The 26,429-nt window shown below is 36.6% G+C and overlaps 1 protein-coding gene across 17 annotated transcripts in view; it reads right to left on the reverse strand.

The window, feature by feature from the left end:
• Positions 1-26,429, reverse strand: part of SPATA17 (spermatogenesis associated 17) — a 250,590-nt gene that overhangs the window by 199,676 nt on the left and 24,485 nt on the right. For all 17 annotated transcript variants that reach the window (XR_003523443.1, XR_003523438.1, XR_003523436.1 and 14 more), the window contains one exon: positions 15,388-15,491. Coding sequence is in view for 11 of the 17 variants with exons in the window: in XM_027614219.1 (XP_027470020.1) it covers positions 15,388-15,491 (104 nt within the window). In the remaining 6 variants the exon portion in view is untranslated. The remainder of the gene's footprint in view (positions 1-15,387; positions 15,492-26,429) is intronic.

Below are 26,429 nucleotides of genomic sequence, written 5' to 3' on the forward strand. Positions count from 1 at the left end.
GAATTAACTTAGCCATTATCAGACAAGATAATATCCCAATTCTGGTATCTGTCTTGGGCTCACATACCTGCCAAGGGTTTGTGGTTATCTCCGGCTAAGGCCCTAAACTTCATGGCCACTGCTAATAAATTCATCAGTTTGGGGTACAAAACCCACTGGGTTTTACAATACCACAAAGTTCCAAATTGTAAGACTCTCAAAAAACACACACTTGTACACAGAGCAGTTCCCTTAGCAAAGCAGTACTACCTTTCACCTCTGCTTACAGATTAGCTATGTCTAGTCCAAGTTCATCTACTTCTCACAGAAATTTTCCAAAAGAGGTAAGGAGGAGGCAGCATACACCAATATTATGAAATCTACCTACTATTTCAATTAACGCCAAGGCCTCAATTGTTAATGATCTCTATCACATGGCAGAACAGATGGGATCTGAAAACATATTTAACACCACATAATAATGTTTTTTAATCTGACATCAAATTGCCTCCAATAGTCAAATTCCCGTTTAGTTCTATTACTTTTAATATTTTATTTCATTGGGCATGACCAAGTCATATGGTACCTCCACTGAAAGGAAGGCTAAGAAGGTGAGTTTTTCATTTTCTAGCCCCAGCAGCAGGGAAGGCAATTCATTTATAAGAGGTTTGTAATGGGTTTTAAGTGAGCCTACTGATGCTATATGCCACTGAAATATGACTGATACAACTTGAAATAATTTAAAAATACAAAGAGGCTATCTGTTTTGATTTAAAAAAAAATACTGAATTCAAATATCCAGATCTACCACTACTTAGTCGTGTGACCCAAGTTACTTAAACCCTGAGTTTTAGTTTTTCATCTTTAAAATATGATAATATACATCCCCAAAACACCATGCACATAATAGAAGCTTAGTAAATATAATTTACTGTGATAAGTCTATTTATTGAGTTCGCCACTGCTTACAATGTCTAAATCTGTCCATATAAATTTTTAGCTTGATAATTATGACAATTATGATTACCACATACAAGACTGATCTTCTTCTTATTGTTATTTACCAAAAACATATAGACATGCTACACCAACAGGCAGAAATTTCTGATGAGTCTATAATTAAATATTCCTTTTGTTTATGTTTTACAAGATTTAAGCAACTACTCAGTTATAATGCTTTTTGTCTAAAGAGTAAGTTATTATCAAGCATGTGCCTATATTGATAGACTAGATATATTCCAGACCCTATTGCTTACATTAGTATTTTCCCATATTAACTCTGACTTTAAAATGAAGTTAGTCAAAGTTCTGAGGAATCCATATGTGAACAGTGGAAGGCGAACACAAACACTACTCTATAGGTTTTTACTCTAGTAGTTCCTGCTTTGATTTTGGGGGCTGTACATGCTATGAATCTGAGAAGACATGCTGATTTCCTTCATGTTTCTATTTCTTTGTTAATTAAAACACAATTAGAAATGTGCTGCCTAGATAGTCTAACGTATTAAGTCTTCAACTCCAGAGAATTAGAAATCTTTTTAGTACTGTGTTTCCCTGATCCACAATGTTAAGTGATCTCAGTGCTCTTCAGTTTTGTCATTAGCTTAATGCCTTTGTTAACTCTGTATGGTTTTATACCAGAGAAAGATTACTTAAAGACTATAATGGTGGTCATACTGAGGGTCCCAGATAACCATTACAAGGATGAGAGATAATGTTCAAATCTTTGAATTGAGTTTCCTAGAAACTAGATAAATATTCATAAAAATCACTCAACATTTTTTTTGCTTTATCCTTGAAAACAAATGCAAGTTAGCAGACTACAAAGACAGCATTTAACACAAATATTGACATAAATACTTTGGAACAGCAAGCTGTTAGCTGTGAGTTCTAGATGGTGACCATCTTCATTGGGTACGAACACTGATAGTTTAACAGGAAATGAAAGAGAGAGAGGAATTGTGAATATTAGAAACTAAGAATTTCTCATAGTTCAACTAGAAGTTATTCACATATAAATAACAGCAATAGGCAAAGAAGAGAAAGACATTTTTTAATATGCCAAGTTATGGGTATGAATCAGTGGATTTCAGAATAACCACAGAAACCAGGCAAATAGCCCAGTCCATGCCAATATGGCAGAGCTGCACGGGGATCTTTAAAGAACTGGACACTGTTCTCCTACAGGTGTTATTTCATCAGCACTATTCAGATCATAGAAAGTCAAAAAAGCATTTTAATAGCCGTTTCTTCTCTGATTTAGTATTTTGGCAATGAATCTAAGAACTCATAAATATAATATTAAAATTAGAATAATGGTCCCTTAATGATAAATCCATTAGTCATTCTTCTCCAAAAACTATGAAGAACGAATTTAGTGATTTGAGGAGGTGTTGCCACCTGAGAAAACTTTTTTCTATCTATGGGAATGCAAGGCAGCCTTTATCTTTTAGGACTATATATTTCAATAATATGTTATTATAAATATCTTTTTAAAATTTCATGATAGACTTAAAGAACTTTTAATTTTAAGGGTTTTGAATACATAATTATAATATGTGCATATATACAAAAATCTTGATTTACATGTGTTACCATATCCATCTTGGTCATGGTAAGTGATAATTTTATACCATATACTTTTCTGTGAATCCCTTATGACATAGATTAGTGTCATCCACAAAACAGTGAGTTCAGCCCAAGAGAAAGAAAGTTAAGAGATGTCTTCTCAAGAAATCTACATCATGTCTACAGAAAATGCAGTCTGTTTGGAACAGGATGATGAAGAGGCCAAAGAGAGCAAGCTCCAGAGGAAAAAGAGACTTACTAGATTTCCTGATAGGAAAGAATACCTGAGAAATAATCAAAGGCAGATATAATTTGCAGACAGGGCAGGAAGAAAAATATAAGGAAAATAGAAATTAATTTAAAAATGGAATAAGGTAAATACATTCATCCTACATTAATTGCCTTTGTAAGGAACTCTGCTTCTGTAATCATGATAATGTAAATACTGATACTGATTTCTCTGAAAATAGATGGAAGTGGAGATGGGAAGAATATGAGTTAAATCCTCATCTACCATATTATGTGAAAGTAATGCAAAAGATCTGAAGATGTCAAATCAGACAGTATCAGATAAGCATATAATTTAGAAATATTTGGTGTAAAAAGAAATAGCTAAAAGAAAAAAGTGGTCAACACTAGGGACATAGTAAGGATATGGCAAAGCAGTTCTTTTATCTATTATAAACACTTGGTAATAGGTAATAAATATAATATGCATATATTATGTTGACACATATTCCTTATTTTTTTTAAAGATTTTATTCATTTATTCGAGAGAGAGAAAGAGACAGAGAGCGCTGGGTAAAAGGAGGGGAGAAGGACAAGTGCTGAGCATGGAGTCCAACGCGGGGCTCAAACTCATGACTCACTGAGCCCTATGTTGGGCTCCATGCTGGGCATAAAGCCTGCTTAGGATTCACTCTCCCCACCCCCCACTCCTCCTTCTGCTCATGCTGTAAATAAATAAATAAACAAACAAACAAACCCTTTAAAAATAAATAAAAATGTAAAATACTTTGAAATTTCAAAAAAAAATAAAGATGTTTGTATATTCATTATTGCATCTCTCCCAACTTTGTTCTGTTTTCCATTCTTTGCTTTTCCTTCCAGCTCTGAGAGAAAATTTTTAGCCATGGCTTAATGTCACAAAAATACTGAGATTTAGATTGTACTCAGCAATCAACATTTCTATAAATTATTTTAAAAAATACAAATTCATGAAATTTTATGTTTGTTTATTTTGAATTAAAAATAGCCTCATGAAACTGAATGTTAATTCTTACAACATCACAGGGAAGTATTTTTATAAATATTAGCTCTTTTTTCTTTGTCCTTGATAGTAATAGCTATTATTTGTTGAGTGTCAATTATATGCCCAGTGCTTCACGTACTGCATGCCTCACAAATACTCTGCAAAGTAAATACTGCTGCTCCAGTGTGCAGATGAAGAAACCTAATTTCTTTAAGATTAAGTAACTAGTTCAAGTTCACACAACTAGAAAGTGACAGAACGATGACTAGTCCACATCAATCTGATTCCAAAGTCAATGTTTCTAGTTTTTTGTGTCTTAAACTTGTTAAATTAAATCTTTCATGAAGTATCCAAGAGAAATGGAAACCTATTTCCACATAAAAACTTGTGTATAAATGTTCACAGCATCATTATTCATAATAGTCAAAGACTGGAGACAACTCAAATGTCCATCAAATGATAAATGGATAAATAATATGTGGTTTACCCATAGAATGAAATATTAATTAGTAAGAAAAAGGAATGTAGTACTGTTATATACTACAGTATGGATGAACTTTGAAAACACCAGTCCAAACACCAGTCACAAAAAAACACATTGTAAGATTCAATTTATATGAAATGTACACAATAGGCAAGTCTACAGAGATAAAAAATATAGTAGTGGTTGCCAATGGTGAGCATGGCTGGGAAGAATGGGGAGGGTCACTGCTAAAGGGCACAGGATTTCTTTTTAAGATAATAAAAATGTTTTAAATTGATTGTGGTGATGGTTGAACAACTTTGTGAATATACTAACCACCATAGAGTAGTGCACTTTAAAGGGATGAACCATATGGTATATGAATTATATCTCAACAAAGCTGTAACAATAAAAACAAAAGAAATATATTCTTTAAAAAAACTCTCATGATAATGAAAAGATAGGTAAAGAATAATATCCATAAAAATCTTTCTAGCCAAACCATAGTATACAAAATCAGCATGCTGAAAAACTTTGATTCACTTTGATGAATGACAAATTCACATTCGAAACAGCACTATTGTTATAAGGTATTAACAACCAAAAACCACACCCAAGCATTAAACTTGGGGGAATATATTACTTCCAGCTTAAATTTCAGTCAAAAAAGATCAGTTTTCTGTACTCCAAGCTAATAATGTTTTATTAATGCTACCAATCTATAACTCTGTAGCTAATTTTTAATTTCATTATATAATTTTCTTATTCATAACCTGGGGCAGTTTTTGCATATCAGGCTAGATATTATAAAGGAACATGTCTACCAAGTGCAAACTCAGCCTCAAATTAATCAATTCCATTTATCTTTGTGATAGGTCTACTCTTGGTTATAAAAATATATTCTTATATAATTACACATAATTTCTTTTACTATTATCTATGTAATAAATAAATTATTTCTATTAATAAAAGAGCAGATAAACTAAAGTTAAGCCTAATGTTGTCTGGTATCCTACATAATTCAAACCAAACATTTTCTGATGTAGAATATATTTTACTAACTTTTTGTTCCGCAAGTTATGTTACCCCGCTGAAAGATAGAAGAATGCACTAGGGGCGCCTGGGTGGCTCAGTCGTTAAGTGTCTGCCTTCGGCTCAGGTCATGATCCCAGGGTCCTGGGATTGAGCCCCACATTGAGCCCCACATCAGGCTCCCTGCTCAGTGGGAAGCCTGCTTCTCCCTCTCCCACTCCCCCTGCTTGTGTTCCCTCTCTTGCTGTCTCTCGCTCTGTCAAATAAATAAATAAAATCTTTTTTTTAAAAAAAAAGAATGCACTAGATCTTTTATTTTTTCTTTGAAACCCAGAAACTATACATTTAATCCTTGCTGGCATGAGTAATCAGAATACATCATAATTGCTTTGATACAATACTAAAGTTTGATATACAATCTTGAAAAGACATCATCTAAAAATATTGCCATAAGTAAAGGTAAAGTAACTTTTGTCCAAGGCAGAATGCTGAAAATCAACCTTTATTGAACAAATTCTATATGCAAGTCACTGTGTGTGGAAAATATCCTGTAAGATGGCTACCAATAATTCCCACTGTGGTATTCATCCTTCGTGTAATCCCCTCACTTTGAGAGTGGGATGGACCCGGTCTCTTTCTTCAAATGAACAAAATGTAGCAAAAGTGATAAAATGTCACCTTGGACATTAGGTTATCAAAAGAATGTGGTTTCCATCCTCATGTTTTCTTGTGTCCTCTAGTTCACTTGCTAATTTCCATGTTATAAGCTGCCCTACAGGAAAGCCTACTTGGCAAGAAACTAAGGGACCCAAGTGCAACAGCAAGAATAATGGAGGGCCACGAGAGGATCTTCCCCCAGTTGAGCTTTCCTATGAGACTGCAGCTCTGGCTGACAGCCTGACTGCAACCTCATGAGAGACCTTAGTCTAGGCATGGAGCCCCTTCCAGATTCCTGGCTGATAAAGTGATAAGCTGTTAAGTGTGTACTGTTTTAAGCTGCTTTGAGTGTAATTTGTAATGCAGTAAAAGATAACTAGAGTCCTGATTCCAATGATTCTCAATGAAAAATAGAATAAAGAAATGTGAAGAAATAATCCACATAAACGTGTTATATATGTTCTTCTATGAGAAGGAAAACAACACCACCTAGTAAAATTAATGATCCTAATGATGCTTTTAATAATCACCAGACTATTTAAATATAAATATTATGAAAAATACAATCAAATGTGCGTGCCAAAACACAAATGTAATCATGCTGCCACTCTTCTTAAAAGGGAAGTCTACTCCAAAATTCTCAGAATAGCATCCAAACTCTTTAACATGGTCTAAAATACCCTGTTATGATATGGTTCCTACTAAACTGTCTGGACTTATCTTTAACCAAACCTTCTATCATCCTCCACGCATCAACTTCAGTGAGATTTCCTGTGTTAATGTCCTAATTTCTGCACAACCTTCAGGGTTCAGTTTCACAGCCTCTGAGAAATGTCCCTAACCCCCAGACTCCCACTCCTACTCTGACCAACACCTATCTTTGCCTTAGATGTTCCTCTTCTGTGTTTCCTCTATGCTATTCCTCTATGCTATAAGTATGCTATTCCATAGCATACTTTCATTACATTTATAAAACTGCATATGTAACAGAAAGTAAAACAGATTGTGATTTATACTAGAAAGTTAACTATAGGGGCAACTGGGTGGCTCAGTCTTTAAGCATCTGCCTTCGGCTCAGGTCATGATCCCAGGGTCATGGGATCGAGCCCCACATCAGGCTTCCTGCTCCGTGGGAAGCCTGCTTCTCCCTCTCCCACTCCCCCTGCTTGTGTTCCCTCTCTAGCTGTGTCGCCCTCTGTCAAATAAATAAATGAAATCTTAAAAAAAAAAGTTAACTATATATTTCCAATTTTGAGACAGTGGAGTAAATATCTCTCTACCCCTTCCTCTCTTAAACTTCCATAAAATAAGAAAGGCAATAAGAAAATAAAAGGAAACCCTATCGTTGGTAAAATCAGAAACACTTAAGAGTAATATATATGAAGAAGGGCCACCAAGAGTAGTGAAAATTCAACCAGTATTAGCAAAAATTCAACCAGTATTAGCGATGTCATGGAGACAAGATACCTTAAGATGCAGATTTCAGAGAGAGACTGCCAGGTGCAAAATTCCTACAAATAGGTGGCATAACTCAGGAGAAAAAACAGCAATGCCCTCCTTGCTCAGAATAATATTGTAGAGCAAAACTCGACTGTGGCAGATTTCCTGAACTATATGGCAGAGTGGCAGGGGACATAGGACTAAACAAGGAAATGCACAGGAATGCTATCTTTGCTATAGATCTCTAAGAGTGTAAAAGCAATAAGCAGTCCTAGAACTGCCAATTACTATCAAAACAAAACAAAAGCTAAACCAGTTCACATACATAGAGATACATACACGTTATCTGTGGGGCTATACTTTGAGCCAAGGAGACTTCCTAACAGCCCCAGAGCACTCCTTTGGCTGTTCCCCAACGCTATCTTTTTACAACACCCCATTCCAAAACCCTAGAAATTTCTTCAGAGTGGTAAGTGTCTTTTGGCATGCTAATGGGGCTGGCTACCAGGAAAATCAATCATGTGATTAGAAGGCTGGGACTTTAAGCTCTACCCCATCCACCTCCAACATCCCTGAGGGAAGAGAGGATGGAAGTTGAGGTAATCACTAATGGTCAAAGATTTAATCAATCATACCTAGCTAAGGAAGCCTCCATAAAAATCCCTGAACCTACAGAATTCAGAGATTTTCTGGGTTGCTGAACACATGGCCATACTAGGGGGATGGCCTGCCAGCCCCATCTTTTGCACTATGCATCTCTTCCACCTGGCTGTTTCTGAGTTCTATCCTTTCATAATAAGCCAGTAATGTAATAAATAATCTATTTTCCAGAGTTCTCGAGCAGTTCTAGCAAACGACTGATCTTGGGGAGGAGGTCCTAGGAATCTCTGATTTGTAGCCAAGTTGGACAGATGTTGTGGGTAAACTGGGGACATAACACTTGCGATTGATATCAACAGTTTGGATGGGGGTGGGAAGGGCGACAGTCTTGTGGGACTGAGCCCTTAACCTGTAGGATATGACACTATCACCAGATAAGTAGTTTTAGAATTGAGTTAAATTATAGGACATCTAGCTGCTCTGATATTGCTTGGCATGGAAAACCCACACATTTGGTGACCAGAAGTATTGAGTATTGAGTAGACAGAAAACAGAGTACTATTTTTCCTTTCCAATCTCCATGCCATATAATCTTCTCAGTTCATCTAATAAATATAGCAAAAACGTGATAACAATACCTGCAAATTATAACACAGTAAAGAAAATTACATCTAATCAAGCATATAAAAGTGGATATAAATATCCTATATAAAATACTGATACAATTTACTAATAAATCAAAAGAATAACAATGGCTCAGTTAGAGATATTTCTAGCACACAATGATGGTTTAATATTAGCATATCTCCTCTGCTCCTCCTAGATCAACAGACAGCTCCAACTTCTTGTGTAGTGCTAGCCACGTCACCAAGACACAATGGTGAAGGTCGTATCAGGTGCCTGGTCACCAAGGCTGCTTTTAACTCTGGCAAAGTCTACATTGTTGCCATCAATGACCCCTTCATTGACATCAACTACACAATCTACCTGTTCCAGTATGATTCCACCCATGGCAAATTCAATGGCACATTCAAGGCTGAAAATGTGAAACTTGTCAGCAATGGAAAAAAAGCCCTTCTCTATCTTCCAAGAGAGAGATCCTGCCAACAACAAATGAGGTGATGTTGGTGCTGAATACACTGAGGAATACCCTGGTGTCTTCACTACTACGGAGAAGGCTGGGGCTTAAAGGGTGGAGCCAAGAGGGACATCTTTTCTGCTGATGCCCCCATGTTTGTGACTGGCATGAACCATGAGAAATATGACAAGTCCCTCAAGATTGTCAGCAATGCCTCCTGCACCACCAACTCCATGGCTAAAGCAAATTGTCAGCACTGATATACCAGCTTCCCTAGTAACTAGAGATATACACAGTAATATCAGGAAGAAAACAAAGATGAATGGGAATACCTGCCCGATAGAAGATACAGGCCTTTACAAAGCCAGCCTTTCACAGACTTGTCTCTTTGAAGGACCTTCCCCTATCAGTGATGGGCTAGGGTGAAGCAAGAGAGGCCCCTCCAGTATACAATTTAAGGATGCCCTCTTGGGGTTGTAAAGTGCAGCATTGGCACCTGCATGGCCCTGCCAGTAAGCACCTCTTCAACTTTTGTGCTTAAAGAGCCTCCCTTATCTCATCTTAGTCCTAGCCTTGCACAAATTCCCTCTCTTGCATATTTTGCTAGCTCTTTCCTATAGGCAGGCTCACTCCTACCATTTGCAGAAACCCAACCCATCGCTAGGACCTTGGATTTCTTAAGGAAGAAATGAATAGCAGTCCCCTGGCAACCACGTTTCTGAGTTTTCCAAATTCTCCAACTGACCAAAACCTACTGCAACCCTCCCAGACTTTTATTGTGGTTTCCAAAGAAATCAACCTTACAAATACCCAACAATTAATCTTCAAAGACCAGATCCTCTTATATACCCAGCATATGTGAGAAATTTAAAAGTTAGAAATATCAGTATTCAGATACTTCTTACAATATGTGTAACTTTAGGATCTCAGACAAAAATCTTATTTTAACAGTTTATTGTGCAATTGTTCTCTCTAGTTCACGGGATTTTGAGAGTAAAATAAGATATGTGAAAAAAAAACTAAACAACTACATAAATGGCAACTGTTTTTAGTTACTATTCCTTTTTTATCTAAACATATTATAAGCCTATGGTCACTAACATGTTATTAGAACGGGGCATATTACAAGAGGGGGAAAAAAACTATTTATTTGAAGTCTTATGAAAACTTACACATACAGCTTTGGTAAAGTTGACTGAATAGTACTGCAATAGCTTGACTTTGCATAAAACTACAAAAGACATCATCCTATGATGTAAATCCAGGTGCTTTCTATCTGTTCAAAGAAACAAAAGCTGATAATAAGCAGTCCATTTTAATAATGTTCCATGATATTTTCTCCTTTGAGAGGCAAGTTCTTTTTTTCTCTTTAAATTTTTTATTGTGATGTTAATCACCATCCATTACATCATTAGTTTTTGATGTAGTGTTCCATGATTCATTGTTTGTGCATAACAACCAGTGCTCCACGCAGAACATGCCCTCTTTCATACCCATCACCAGGCTAACCAATCCCCCCACCCCCCTCCCCTCTAGAACCCTCAGTTTGTTTTTCAGAGTCCATGGTTTCTCATGGTTCGTCTCCCCCTCCGACTTACTCCCCTTCATTCTTCCCCTCCTGCTATCTTCTTCTTTTTTTTCTTAACATATATTGCATTATTTGTTTCAGAAGTACAGATCTGTGATTCAACAATCTTGCACAATTCACAGCGCTCACCATAGCACATACCCTCCCCAATGTCTATCAGCCAGCCACCCCATCCCTCCCACCCCACCCCCACTCCAGCAACCCTCAGTTTGTTTCCTGAGATTAAGAATTCCTCATATCAGTGAGGTCATATGGTACGCGTCTTTCTCTGATTGACTTATTTCGCTCAGCATAACACCCTCCAGTTCCATCCACGTCACTGCAAATGGCAAGATCTCATTCCTTTTGATGGCTGCATAATATTCCATTGTATATATATACCACTTCTTCTTTATCCATTCATCTGTCGATGGACATCTTGGCTTTTTCCACAGTTTGGCTATTGTGGACATTGCTGCTATAAATATCAGGGTGCACATACCCCTTCGGATCCCTACATTTGTATCTTTGGGGTAAATAGCCAGTAGTGCAATTGCTGGAACATATGGTAGCTCTATTTTCAACTTTTTGAGGAACCTCCATACTGTTTTCCAGAGTGGCTGCACCAGCTTGCATTCCCACCAACAGTGTAGGAGGGTTCCCCTTTCTCCGCATCCCCGCCAACATCTGTCATTTCCTGACTTGTTAATTTTAGCCATTCTGACTGGTGTGAGGTGGTATCTCATGGAGGTTTTGATTTGGATTTCCCTGATGCCGAGCGATGTTGAGCACTTTTTCATGTGTCTGTTGGCCATTTGGATGTCTTCTTCGGAAAAATGTCTGTCCATGTCTTCTGCCCATTTCTTGATTGGATTATTTGTTCTTTGGGTGTTGAGTTTGATAAGTTCTTTATAGATTTTGGATACTAGCCCTTTATCTGATATGTCATTTGCAAATATCTTCTCCCATTCTGTCGGTTGTCTTTTGGTTTTGTTGACTGTTTCTTTCATTGTGCAAAAGCTTCTTATCTTGATGAGGTCCTAATAGTTCATTTTTGCCCTTGCTTCCCTTGCCTCTGGTGATGTTTCTAGGAAGAAGCTGCTGCAGCTGAGGTCGAAGAGGTTGCTGCCTGTGTTCTCCTTTAGGATTTTGATGGACTCCTGTCTCACATTTAGGTCTTTCAACCATTTTGAGTCTATTTTTGTGTGTGGTGTAAGGAAATGATCCAGTTTCATTCTTCTGCATGTGGCTGTCCAATTTTCCCAACACCATTTGTGGAAGAGACTGTCTTTTTTCCCCTGGACGTCCTTTCCTGCTTTGTCAAAGATGAGTTGACCATAGAGTTGAGGGTCCATTTCTGGGCTCTCTATTCTGTTCCACTGATCTATGCGTCTGTTTTTGTGCCAGTACCATACTGTCTTGATGATGACAGCTTTGTAATAGAGCTGGAAGTCCGGAATTGTGATGCCGCCAGCTTTGCTTTTCTTTTTAACATTCCTCTGGCTATTCGGGGTCTTTTCTGGTTCCATACACATTTTAGGACTATTTGTTCCATTTCTTTGAAAAAAGTGGATGGTATTTTGATGGGGATTGCACTGAATGTGTAGATTGCTCTAGGTAGCATTGACATCTTCACAATGTTTGTTCTTCTAATCCATGAGCATGGACCGTTTTTCCATTTCTTTGTGTCTTCCTCAATTTCTTTCATGAGTATTTTATGGTTTTCTGAGTAAAGATCCTTTGCCTCTTTGGTTAGATTTATTCCTAGGTATCTTATGGTTGTGGGTGCAATTGTAAATGGGATCGACTCCTTCATTTCTCTCTCTTCTGTCTCGTTCTTGGTGTATAGGAATGCCACTGATTTCTATGCATTGATTTTATATCCTGCCACTTGACTGAATTCCTGTATGAATTCTAGCAGTTTTGGGGTGGAGTCTTTTGGGTTTTCCACTTAAAGTATCATATCATCTGCAAACAGTGAGAGTTTGACTTCTTCTTTGCCGATTTGGATACCTTTGATTTCTTTTTGTTGTCTGATTGCTGTGGCTGGGACTTCTAATACTATGTTGAAGAGCAGTGGTGATAGTGGACAACCCTGCTGCATTCCTGACCTTAGAGGGAAAGCTCTCAGTTTTTCCCCATTGAGAATGATATTCGCTGTAGGTTTTTCATAGATGGCTTTTATGATATTGAGGTATGTACCCTCTATCCCTATACTCTGGAGTTTTGATCAAGAAAGGGTGACATACTTTGTCAAATACCTTTCCTGCATCTATTGAGAGGATCGTATGATTCTTGTTTTTTCTTTTGTTAAAGTATTGTACCACGTTGTTTGATTTGCGGATGTTGAACCAACCTTGCAGCCCAGGGATAAATCCCACTTGGTCGTGGTGAATAATCCTTTTAATGTACTGTTGGATCCTATGGGCTAGGATTTTGGTGAGAATTTTTGCATCCATGTTCATCAAGGATATTGGTCTGTAATTCTCCTTTTTGATGGGGTCTTTGTCTGGTTTGGGGATCAAGGTAATGGTGGCCTCATAAAACAAGTTTGGAAGTTTTCCTTCCATTCCTATTTTTTGGAACAGTTTCAGAAGAATAGGTATTAATTCTTGAAATGTTTGGTAGAATTCCCCTGGGAAGCCATCTGGCCCTGGGCTTTGGTTTGTTGGGAGATTTTTGATGACTGCTTCAATTTCCTTAGTGGTTATAGATCTGTTCAGGTTTTCTATTTCTTCCTGCTTCAGTTTTGCTGGTTGATACATCTCTAGGAATGCATCCATTTCTTCCAGGTTATCTAATTTGCTGGCATAGAGTTGCTCATAATATGTCCTTAGAATTGTTTGTATTTCTTTGGCGTTGGTTGTGATCTCTCCTCTTTCGTTCATGATTTTGTTGATTTCGGTCATTTCTCTTTCCTTTTTTATAAGTCTGGCCAGGGGTTTATCAATCTTGTTAATTCTTTCAAAGAACCAGCTCCTAGTTTTGTTGATCTGTTCTACTGTTCTTTTGGTTTCTATTTCATTGATTTCTGCTCAGATTGTTATTTCTCTTCTCCTGCTGGGTTTAGGCTTTATTTGCTGTTTTTTCTCTAGCTCCTTTAGGTGTAGGGTTAGGTTGTGTATTTGAGACCTTCCTTGTTTCTTAAGAAAGGCTTGTATTGCTATATACTTTCCTCTTAGGACTGCCTTTGCTGCATCCCAAAGATTTTGAACAGTTGTGTTTTCATTTTCATTGGTTTCCATGAATTTTTTAAGTTCTTCTTTAATTTCCTGGTTGACCCATTCATTCTTTAGTAGGATGCTCTTTAGCCTCCATGTATTTGAGTTCTTTCCGACTTTCCTATTGTGATTGAACTCTAGTTTCACAAGCATTGTGGTCTGAAAATAGGCAGGGAATAATCCCAATCTTTTGGTACCGGTTGAGACCTGATTTGTGACCTAGGATGTGATCTATTCTGGAGAATGTTCCATGGGCCCTAGAGAAGAATGTGTATTCCGTTACTTTGGGATGGAATGTTCTGAATATGTCTGTGACGTCCATTTGGTCCAGTGTATCATTTAGTCTTTATTTCCTTGTTGATCTTTTGCTTAGATGATCTGTCCATTTCAGTCAGGGGGCTGTTAAAATCACCCACTATTATTGTATGGTTGTCAATGTGTTTCTTTGCTTTTGTTATTAATTGCCTTATATAATTGGCTGCTCCCATGTTAGGGGCATAGATATTTACAATTGTCAGATCTTCTTGTTGGATAGACCCTTACCCACTCTGATACCCAGGAGCTCTGCCGCATTCAGGCACCCCTGGTCTTTCTGTGACCCCGAGGGTCCTGAGACCACACTGTCCCGTGAGGGTTCCACCCCCTGCTTAGCCACTGTGGAGCGACGTCCCTCAGAGGAGCCGACTTCTAAAAGTTCCGATTTTGTGCTCCTCAGCTCTATCACTTGCCAGAAGCGGCTGATGGAGGCCCGCTCCCCTGCCGTCTATCCTTCCGAATATCACCTCGGATTCACTTCTCCGCACGTCCTACCTTCCGGAACGTGGTCGCTTTTCTGTTCAGAGAGTTGTTGCTATTTTTTCCTTCAATCTCCTGTTGAGTTCATAGGTGTTCAGAATGCTTTAATCCCTATCCAGCTGAATTCCTGAGACCAGACGAAATACAGGTCTCCTACTCCTCCACCATGTTGCTTCTGAGAGGCAAGTTCTTACTATTGATCGTATTTCTCAATATACATCTGAGGCTTATCATACTTTAAATCTTCATCTATGGAATCACTTTACAGATAAATCCATCTCAAAATGAGATAATTTTACCAAAACTATTTTGCACAGAATCAGAGAGGCCTACTGAACACATAAATAATCTAATTTATCATCAAAAGTACAATATATTTAAAAATATGACAATAAATTTAAAAGATTTTATTCATTTATTTGAGAGAGGGAGCACAAGCAGGGGGAGCAGCAGAGCAGGAGGAAGCAGACTCCCCTCTGAGCAGAGAGCCCGATGCAGGACTCAATCCCAGGACCCCGGGATCATGACCTGAGCTGAAGGCAGACAATTAAACTGACTGAGCCACCCAGGCACCCCACAACAATAAATTTTAAGGTAAATAGAATCATATGTCTCTATCTTATCAATAAATTTCTATCTAAAATATCACTGAGTTCTAGTAATTATTCCTAAGTATGGTACTGATCAACATCTATTAAGTAACCTTTTTGAGATTATCACTAGTAGAATACTCACCTAATAGCATCATTGGTCTCTGAAACAGCTTTCAGGTACTCCTTCAAATAAAAATAATTAAAGCAGTATTTCCGAATCCTATAGCCTCGCCATCGCCTCTGAATCTATTGAAGTCAATTAAAAGATAAAATATACCAGTGAGCATTTTTAGTCAAAACATTAACAGTTCTTCAAAATTAAGATAATCATGGATGATAACTCACATCAAATAAAGTCTTAGGCTTTCCCACTAATATAATAGTATATATAGTTGCAAATGTAGAATGTACTTAGATTATAAAATATTATAGAAACAAAACATATTTAGAGATTAGATTTTAAAAAATTTATAATTTTTCACAAATACTAAAGGTGAAATTAACTACTGAACAATTAAAAATTTGCTTTAAAAATCTCTACCATTTCCACTTCCTGACCAAACGGATTTTTTATTTTTCATAAACCACTGACTTGAAGATTGTATTTGGTCTCATTAAAATCAATTTTCAAATGGGCTTTTTAAAATTTGGTGGTTTCAAAATCTTTAAACAAAATGTTATCTTATATCTTCATCATGATATTTTAATACTTCTTTAATAATAACAATAGCTAACATTTATTGTTTTATTATGTGTGAGGTACATGTATTACAGTTTGCATGTATGTATGCATTTAATCTTAAGAATACTCCTAGGAGAAATACTCTTTTCTTTTTTTTTAAGATTTTATTTATTTATTTGGCAGAGAGAGACACAGCGAGAGAGGGAACACAAGCAGGGAGAGTGGGAGAGGGCTCGGCAGGCTTCCTGCCGAGCAGGGAGTCCGATGTGGAGCTGGATCCCAGGACCCTGGGATCATGACCTGAGCCGAAGGCAGATGCTTAACAACTGATGAGAAATATTCTTATCTTCTTATTTACAGATGAGAGAACTGCTAAATAGAGAAGTTATATAATTTCCTCATAGTTATATAGCCATTGGTGATGGATCCAGGAATTACATTAGGACTTTAGAGCCCATTTTCTAAACCACTAAAAGATAGAACTGGGCACAGAGTGAAATGCAATTTTCAAAGAACAAACATTTCTGTTGAAAGCAACTATGTTTTTTTAGATGAAAGGAGTATGGGGAGGGGGTCTCAGAGAACAAATTTATGTGGGCTACTTCTTGCCTTATTATATACTCCAGTAATCGCGAGAAATCAATCTCTTTACGTTTTATCTTTGCTAATATAATCTCTAATAGACAAACTCAAAACAAAAACATAATAATGCATAGATTTTATCTTTGTAGAAAACAAACAAACAAAAAAACCCCACAACTTCTTTAAAGGAGTAAGGGAAGAAGAAACAGCAAAAGATGAAAAAAAATGTTAACCCTGCATAAAGATTTAACTTCATTCCCTAAAATTTTATGGCAGTGTTCATATATTTTTGAATTATTCACATATTATGAATGATTCTCTTTTTGGATATGAAGTCCTTCCAATGTTTTGCACAGTTAGCTAAGCTAGGAACACACACCTTCTCTAAACATTTTTTTTTAAATAGCAAAGGGTTATCAATATAGACACTCTACACTTGTCCCTTGGGTTTTATCCCAAAAGCCTATTCTTAATTCTTAATATTCTTAAATATGTTGAGCTTAAAATTTTTTATAACTTGAAATCTGGATCTATAAGAATAAACAGGAAAAATGTTTTACTTGTATTCTAAATTTTTCTGTGTTTTAAAACATGATCATTTCAAAGATATTTTACAATCTGAAATACAGAACATGAAAATTCTGAAGAACTGTTTTAGTCAATCTCCCAGTATGAGAATGACTAAAACCATTGAAGATATGCAAAATAGCTTGTAAGAACAATTAAATCAGAGATAATTCTAGAAAGTAACAAGTAGAAAAGCAAGCTAGTGTAACAATGTTATAAAATGCACCTTTCCAAATATTTTTCAAGTGATCTTATTTTAGAAATTCATTAAATAAGAAAAATTATTTTTTTAAAGTTATATACTCATTTTAGAAACTATCTCCCTCTAATTTGACCAAACTGTATTAGAGCTGACAAAGAAAGGTGAGGAATTGATACAAACCACTTTCCTAATGAAAAAGAATAATCAGTTGGAATATGTTTATGTATATAAATCATATATGCAAATAAGTAAATATTTTCCTGGCTCATCTAATTTAATCATTACAATATCATTTTGAGGTAGAGATTATTATTAGTCTCATTTGATAGAAGGGGACATTGATACTTAAGAGAGGTTAAATCATTGCTTTCAGTCATAGAGCTGGTGGGATGGCTTCAAATATTACACCATGCTTTTACTTCACGTACAGTCATACAATAAAAGAAGAGAACACTTTCAGACAAAAGTACAAACAGAAAATCCATCATTAGCAACAGAAGTGACTTAGGAAAAATGGGAAAATATTAGGATATCATATAGTGTTAAGGTAGGAACTACTTATAACATTAAAACATCATTAAATTCTAAATGAAGTAAGATTAAACGATGCATGCTGGATCACTGAGAAGGAAAAAGGAAAGATGTTGATTTATGATTAGGTCACACTAGGGCAGCGTGTATGCCCATTCTGAGAAAAAAGTCTGAAAGGACAAAACTAAAATTGAATCCATGTCAATAGGAAGGATACTTGAAGAAGTCAGTGGCATGGGCTCCCTCCCACTTCAAACCAGGCAAATACTAGAAACAGCACTAACCACCTCCAGAGAGTCTATAATTGGTGTGTTCTCAGGGGATCTTCTAATATCCAACCTCCCTAGACATCTACCCAAAGGCAGGCTAAAATTCTTTTCCAAGACAAATCCTTTTATTCAGAATTGGGTATTAAAACACATACTGAGGGGCGCCTGGGTGGCTCAGTTGTTAAGCATCTGCCTTCGGCTCTGTCAAATAAATAAATAAAATCTTTAAAAAAAAAGAATAAATAAAATAAAAATAAAACATACTGAGCAAGTGATGGTTAAAGTAACAAATTAAAACTCAACCACATTAATAATATTGATTGATAATCAATCTTTAAATGGCTTTGCTAGAGGTAAGTAGGTAAAAGTAGAAAGAAACTGGGTGTTTGACCAGGGGAAAATGCTGCCATCCCGTGAAGGGAAGCTCATGAATGTGCCAGGTATTACATTAACTGACTGCTTTAATTCTCATGCTAACCTATGCATGCGGCATGATCTCCATGTTAAAAATGAAGAAACTGAGGTTAAGTAATTTGATCAAGTTCACATAACCAGTAAAAGAATAAATGGCAAAGTCAGGATACAAACCCAGCTCTGTCTTATTCAAAAGCCCAGACTCTTTCCACTAAAACATCTTACAGATGAACTACATAAGAAGAAAAAGTATGTGTACGTGTTCTTTCATTTAAAAGATAACCATTTTCCCATGTTATAAGGAGTCCAGTTTAACCAATCCCTAATTGATAGAAGATACAATACAGTAGAGATTCTACTATACTTTCTCTTATAAGAACAGATGACATCTGTAACTTTGCCTAAATTTCCTGTTGATGTCCCAGTACTAGCGAATCAACTTTAATTAAAAAAAAAAAAAAAAAAAACAGTTCTTTCAAGAGGCTAGATGACTTTTTATAACATTTCTTAATTTCAAGGTGAATGGGTTATGACTTAAAAAAAAAGGCTAGTATTCATGTCCTTTAAAGTAATTAGCAACTTTCAGAAGTGATTGGTATAAAACAATTATTGTCATTGATCAGCTCTGAATAGATAATTTTAAACAAAGTCATTGTGTGCTCAGCAGATTACAGCTTGTTAAACGGGCAAGCTCTAAATGACCTCTTAAGCTAGTCAAATCAATGATGCATATTCCTCATTAAGTAACATCAAAATGTAAGTGGTCTTATAAATAATGTTTATTTTAAGCACTAAAACAAATGGCAAAAACCTGATATACCAAAAGCCATCTGCTCATAGAAAAGATTTACCCTCCACTGGTTTACTTTTATTTCTCAAAATTCATAGTAACATTACTGTCATCAAAAGAGGAAAAAAAAGTCTTCTTACCTAAAATTAAAATGAAGACATGGAAAACAAAATGTCTATCACTGATAATAACCTGCATAGCATCAGTGGTCTGAGTGGACTTGAGAGCGGGCAAGTAGAACCCTTACTCATGGCTATGCTCTTATTTACTAGAGTGCTCAACATCCTAGATTATACAGTGTGCCCCGAAAAGTAGGTTTACTAAATTCTCCAAGGTATTTAAAAAACAGTAATATCCAAATTTCATACTAGGTGTCACTGAATTATCATGTCAAAAACATACGTATATGAATAGAAATCTTAACTAGGTATTTGTAACTAACGGAAGAGTCTGGATGATCATTCCATATGCAGTTTCTTCTCTTCAATGCTGTTTCCCCACTCTCCCTGACTTTATAGTCCCTTTCACTACAAATTTATTTAATCATCTCACAATGTTACTGGTACTAGAAGTAGTAGGAAGGGAGAAGAAATATTCTTTTGCATGGTGATGGGGGTTTAAACATCCGTCCGTCATCAGGCTAAAGCTGTCTGATCCTTTACCTCTTAGTCCTTGGGCTGACATTTTGGGACATCTGCTTCTATTAACTTGTATTCCTAGTGCCTAACATAATATCTAGTATATAACAGACGTTCACTATTGTGTCCTAAATTATTTCCTTAATTACTTCCTGAATTATTCCTGATAAAATTCCTACTTATCTCTATCCATCTAATCATGGAGTCATTATTCTAAACGTACCTACTTCATAGTATGACAAATACAAAAACCGGATTATAAATAGTTTAGGAGATTGAAATGGATCCTTATATATCTGACACATATTCAACTATTTTTTAATTAAAGCCATCATGTAATAATTTCTAATATTTTTATATTTTAAACACAAGTGGGAAACAAAATAAAATGGTTAAATGATGTTTCAAGCTAGATTAATGTTTGTAAATTAAAATTTGTATTCAGAGATCCAGACCTCTAAGAAGAAAGAGCCAATAAAGTCATGGTTACTTTGCAAATTGGTTGTTTTAAGTGATCTTTAATCTAGTGATCCTCCTGTTATTATAGTCTTTATTTTTCTTAAGTGAAGATTTCTATCTGAACCAAAATATTTTGGGACACTAATTTCAAGACAAATCACTTAAAATAACTGAAATAATAAAGGATCAGCCGGGATGCTCTAGGTTCCAGAAGAATATCATTACATAAGTATATATGATTGATCAGTAACATGTACAAAGTTTCCAGGGTTAAGGGAATTCTACTTGAAATAATCAGTTATAGCAGTAGCTTTTTAAAAACTGTAAGCTTTAGATTATTTTCATTTTTCATTTCTCATAGATTTTGGAAGTGAGAAGAAAAAGACTGATGGAATATATTTTTTAAGAGATCTCTAAGATACTACACATTAGCACTTCCTGAAATTTGCATTCATATGATATTGCGCCAGTTGTCCTAGGACAGACAAGCAAAGGAGGACTCAAGATGTGTAAGATAACCCAATGGAGGCTTTTCAAGGACATTATTAGGAACATATACTTTGCAGAGAGCACTCTGGTTAACTTCCAAACTCTGTGACAGACTACATATCCTCATTATGTTTAGTTTACTGAAGACCAGTATAGTCTAAGAGTTAATGTACAGAGAGATTAGCAGTTGAAATTGCTAGCAGTCTTAGGGTGATGATGGGGGAGAAATCCTGATGCTAGCAATAGCAGTAGGTAAAGGTCCCAGCCTTCTTTTACAAGGAGAGGTTTGTCATCCAATTCTGCCTGCAAGGGGAAGCATGTGACACTCACTGTGGTCTCCTACGAATTGTCACTAAGTTTAGAATTCCCTAAGTAAAATGTACTACCAGTAAGATGCTCGTGAACTGTGAGGACCAGGGGATCAGTTTATCAAGTAAACCAGAGCATAAGTAATGAAGTTTCCATAAGAGCTCAGTCCAGGGTTCACATGGTTGTTCTCATCCAGATACAGAGAAAAGGAGAAGACTAGCAGTAAAGGCAAGAATACAAGTGGTCAGGAGTAACAGAAATGTTGGTACCAGCCCTCTCGGGTTCAATTCCCAACACTCACTCACTAGCTGTGGGACCTTGGGCAAGATACCTTTCTGTGATTCTATTTCCTCATCTTTCAAATTGGAATCATAATGATATCAACCTCTGAGAGCTGGTTGTGAGGATTACAGAGAAGAGTTAAAATATTTAAGACTGGTGCCTGGAGGGTAGTAACTGCCATGCAATTGCTAACTCTTATCATTATTTACTAATGGTTCTGACTTACCAAGATTTGGGAATATGTGGTATTATAATATTTATCTTGCCTGGCCTCAGAGACATATAGCTTCCACTGATGATCAGTTTGACAAAAGGTATGCTCAGATTTGCCAGCAACATATCTATATTCACACTCAGGTAATAAGTGTGAAAATCTGGAGCCATTCTCTTGGGGAAATAGGAGCCTCAAAGACAAGGTTGAGGCTAGATATACATTCAGCCTCTTGGGTGACCTATAAATGGAAGAATTAAGTATATGATATAAACCACTCCACAGAAGAGGCTTCATCTGGGACGGGGTCAGCCAGTAAACGAAAGTCATAAGCAAGAGAAAACACTAAATGTTGAGAACCATGAGTCAAGGTACTGAGGAAAAGGAACAAGTAATAGACCCTAGGATGGATGAAATAATCCTGCTAAGCTATACTTTCTTTTTGCTACCTGGGGATATTTTTTAATGGACTTTCTATACATAAAGCAATTTGCCTTCATCTTTATAGTATTGTTATTAGGAAGCTGAGTTGCTAAGCCCAGCATTTGGTGGACCTGAGGTGACACCTAAGTGCTTAATTAGATTCTCCCTGGCATCAGAAATGGAGGGTCAACTCTACGCCAGGCTCTAAAAGGATAGACAATTGTGTATCTAAATGGGATGTGGAAAGAAAGGAATTTAACAACTGAATCAGTTCAGGACATTTGTATAAGATACTAAAAGCTATTCAAAAAGAGAGAACTAAAAAAAAAAAAAAGTTGGGGACCAAATTTAGACAAGATTCACAATGGAATATCCAAAATGCTGGAGGAAAGGCAGAACCCTAATCTGGAGTAAAGGTGAATTAAAGACCAAAAAGGCAATAAAGTGTCACAGAGAGAAACAGGAGGAATAGGGCCCCGAGAGCTAAGATAAAAATTTATTGAGCAATTTATTGCTGTATTAATTGACTGTCACTGGCCTAGCAGCATATCAGTAACAGGGATTTTAAGAAGGCATACTGTGGGTTCTGACAGCAGCTTATATCATAGTAAACCTCCTTCAAACCTGTACATGCTACGATACTTAGGCAAGGTCGCAAAGTTCATGAGATCTTCCATTCACCTGAGAATTGCACTAACCAAATAGTACCTTACCACGTCCAGTTTATCTATACCACATAACCTCACCAGATTTCCAAAAAGTCTTAAAGGTCCCCCAGCAAAGGCTTAAATAATTTCCAACAAAGACACTGAGGGACTTAAACAAAAAGTATTTAAAACAAATGACTTTTTTTACTCCTCATTTAGAAAAGAATGGGTTAACGTTCATTGATTTATTCAGGGAAATTTATTTAACCACCTACTATAAGCCAGAAACTGTAGATACAAAAACTAAGAGAACAGGATCTGGGCCCCAAGGGACTTACAGTGTGTGGGGAGGTGGGTACAGGCATGCGAATTAGTGAAGATAATAAAATGTTACAGGTTCTATAACAGAAGTATGTTGATGGTAAAATAGGACATAAAAAGAGTGATCAATTCCACACGGGTAGGGGGATCATAAAGTCTTTAGAGAGAAGGTGACCCTTGAAAAAATAAATGCAGCAAATCAGGATATGGATACATATTACATTAAAAAATCATATAATTTATTCTTTATTATAAGATAGGCTAAAAAATGTATTTTTTAAATCCCTCTATTTTCAGGAATGCTCCACTAGCCTCGTTAGCAATTGGTGATAATTTGTCATGCTAGGAGTCAACAGTCAAACATAATTTGTAATCAGCTCAGTATATAAGGCAAATTAAGACAAAAGTTTTTCTTTTCTATTGTATGTGAAAATCTTATTCAAGATTTGTGTGCACATATATCTGTTGGAATATTATTGACCATATAAATTTTTGGTAGTTATCTATGACTCTTAGAAATTCTTCCTCCTGGACACACACAGCCACCCATATGTAAAGCATTTAAGGGACAGTTATTTTGAACAAGGTTACTCAGTAGCTGATGAACTGAAAAGGCAGAGGTGTAGCTATTAGACGTAAAACTTCAGCTAGTGGTATCTAGCCAGGATTGTAACTTCAGATGTGCACAACATGAAGGGATGTGGACCACACACTGGTTTCTTTAGCCACTCTCTCCTGCAGAAAGCACAATCTTCAGAGCACCATCTTGCAAAACTGCACTTCTTACAAATAAATTCAGTTCTGGTCACTGTGATCAACCAACACTACAATTTAATCTTTGCTAGGCAGTCATTTTGGCCTCCATGCAAGTAAGCCCCATTCCTCATCGTAGGAACATGAAGTAAGTACCTAGTCTATTACCAAGTCAACTCATCCAAACCTCTGAAGGCAGTCTTTGAATATCTTCATTAGAGAAGTGTTTTTATTATAAATTTCTCACAGTAGTGCTTACATCCTCCACATAGCCTCACAAAAACTCCTGTGTGTCGTCAGTGGCTTGGCTCAAGCCTTCCTCTGCCTCACTTTAATGGTCACTGCATCCTCACCTCTACTCTTCTCTCCTGGAATATGTCGCATAAAAAATAACTCTGGACACAGCAAGAGAGACTTTATTTCAAAGAATCATTATAAGGGAGAGGGAGTGAGTGACCATCACAATAGATGAGTGGACTTCTGCAATAGGGAGAGTGCTTTGACCATAAGATCTGTAAGCATGTCAAGAAGTAGACACAAAGAGTTTTGTTTGTTTGTTTGTTTATTTGTTTTTAATAGGAAGATGTAAACAAGGCTAGAAAGAACTTGATGTGGGGAAGTGGGATGAAAGGGTGGCATAATCGGATAGATCAGAAAATGCTTTACCCGGAAGTCAGCCTATTCTCAGGAGGAAGTATTACATGCTGGCTAAAATTCAGGGACCCGGAGGGAGGAGAGAACTTCAACCACAGTTTGGTGAATAAACATGTTTTTCCAATTGATTGATGGAGACAAGCAGTTGTGCTAATCATTTGTGAGGTAAAGAATGGAAATTTAGGAAGGGGGTCGCTGTGCCTGGCCTTGTCATAGGTAAACAAGGGACATATCTATGCCTCTCATCTAAGTCATGTGGTGAAGGGCAATTTTTTTTTTTTGCAGCAAGCTGTTTCCAGAGGGTGGGGAAATTTTTTTAAACTTTGTTGCTTTCCATGATCACAGGACCCAGGTAAAGTTTAACATCGTTCACTAACATTAATAAAAGACAAGTTGACTTTGGGTGATGCTAGCAGGAAATGCAGCTTTTAGTATAATGTTGGGAAGTCAAAAACTCTGCCTTTCAAGCGGCTTATATTGACGTGGGTTTCTTCGATATGCCTAATCTAGGTAAACAGAATCATGATTCAAGCCAGATCAAAACTCAATAGGAAGATGGGGGCTAAATAACAAACAACAGAATGCATTTTTCTAACCCTGTCTTCTATGTCTTTATCTTCCCTGGTGATCTATGGAAACATCTAAGTCTTAGGTCAGCAAGTACTTTACGTTCACAGTCATCTATTGCTTTTTACTTTGGAGACACACCTGACACAAAATAAGCAGAAAAGAGAGAATCTAACAGTGTTGAAGGCTCAGAAGTTAAGTCTTTGGCAGAGTTATACAGAGAATCAAAATCTCCTAAATTCCCAGATTTAAGCATTCCCAGTGAAAGAAGAAAACCAAATTGTTTTCCTATACTATTATATTATTAACAAAGGTAAATAGCCCATCACAGCTACAGTATGTGCCTTTGGCTCAGGAAAAGGAAGCAAGAAGATCTACTTCTTCCTCTTCCTTTTCTCTCGAAACCATAGGGGAACAGAAAGGTAGACAGAGGAGCACCTGGGTGGCTCAGTCAATTAAATGTCTGCCTTTGGCTCAGGTCATGATCTCGGGGTCCTGGGATCAAGACCCATGTTGGGTTCCCTGCTCAGTGGGGAGCCTGCTTCTCCCTCTCCCTCTGCCCCTCCACTCTGCTCATGCTCTGTCTCTCTCTCAAATAGATAAAATCTTAAGAAAAGAAAGAAGGAAGGAAGAAAGGAAGGAAGAAAAGGAAAAGGGAAAGAAAAGATAGATCGTACGTGGAGACTGTACCTGGGATAGGCTCTCAGCACACACCCATACCTGCAGAGGAAAGCACCCTTCCCAAAGCAGTATACATAATCAAAATAATGTTAATTTAGCTGCCATAGTTCCACACAGGACTTTTAGAAGGTATTTTACTACGCTGCTTCACCCAAAATAAATTCTATTATTAGCTGAAGAACTAATAGATTAATGAAAGAGAATATAATAAGGCAACATAAGTTCTAAGGACATTTAGGAAATTCACCAAAGTATTTTCTCCATTTATAATAGCTCCACAATTAAGCTATTACCATACTATCTGAGACAAGAGGACTAATACTTTTGTTGTGCCCATTCCCAAAATCTGTGCAGAAACCAAACCAGCCTCATAATCACTAAGATCAGCGTTCCATTAGGAAAATAATACATAAAATTGAACATAGAGAGAGGATAGAAATAAAACTTCTAAGGTGGAAACTGACTTTATTACTGCTAAATCATATGAATAATTTCTAATTGATTTGTATTGGGCCGGCATCTTATATTCCAGAACCATGTTCATCTATTTATCACAATATTCTATATGACATATGGAAATTAATACATTGCTTCATTAATATTTACGGTCTTTCTCTAGTTATGGCTCAGAGATATTTAACATTCTAAAACATAAGCACTGATAATTACATGTTTTACATTTTAGTCTAATTTTTAATACTGCCAAGATTATC

The sequence above is a fragment of the Zalophus californianus genome, chromosome 10, assembly GCF_009762305.2.
Source record: "Zalophus californianus isolate mZalCal1 chromosome 10, mZalCal1.pri.v2, whole genome shotgun sequence".
Classification (NCBI taxonomy): Eukaryota; Metazoa; Chordata; class Mammalia; order Carnivora; family Otariidae; genus Zalophus; species Zalophus californianus.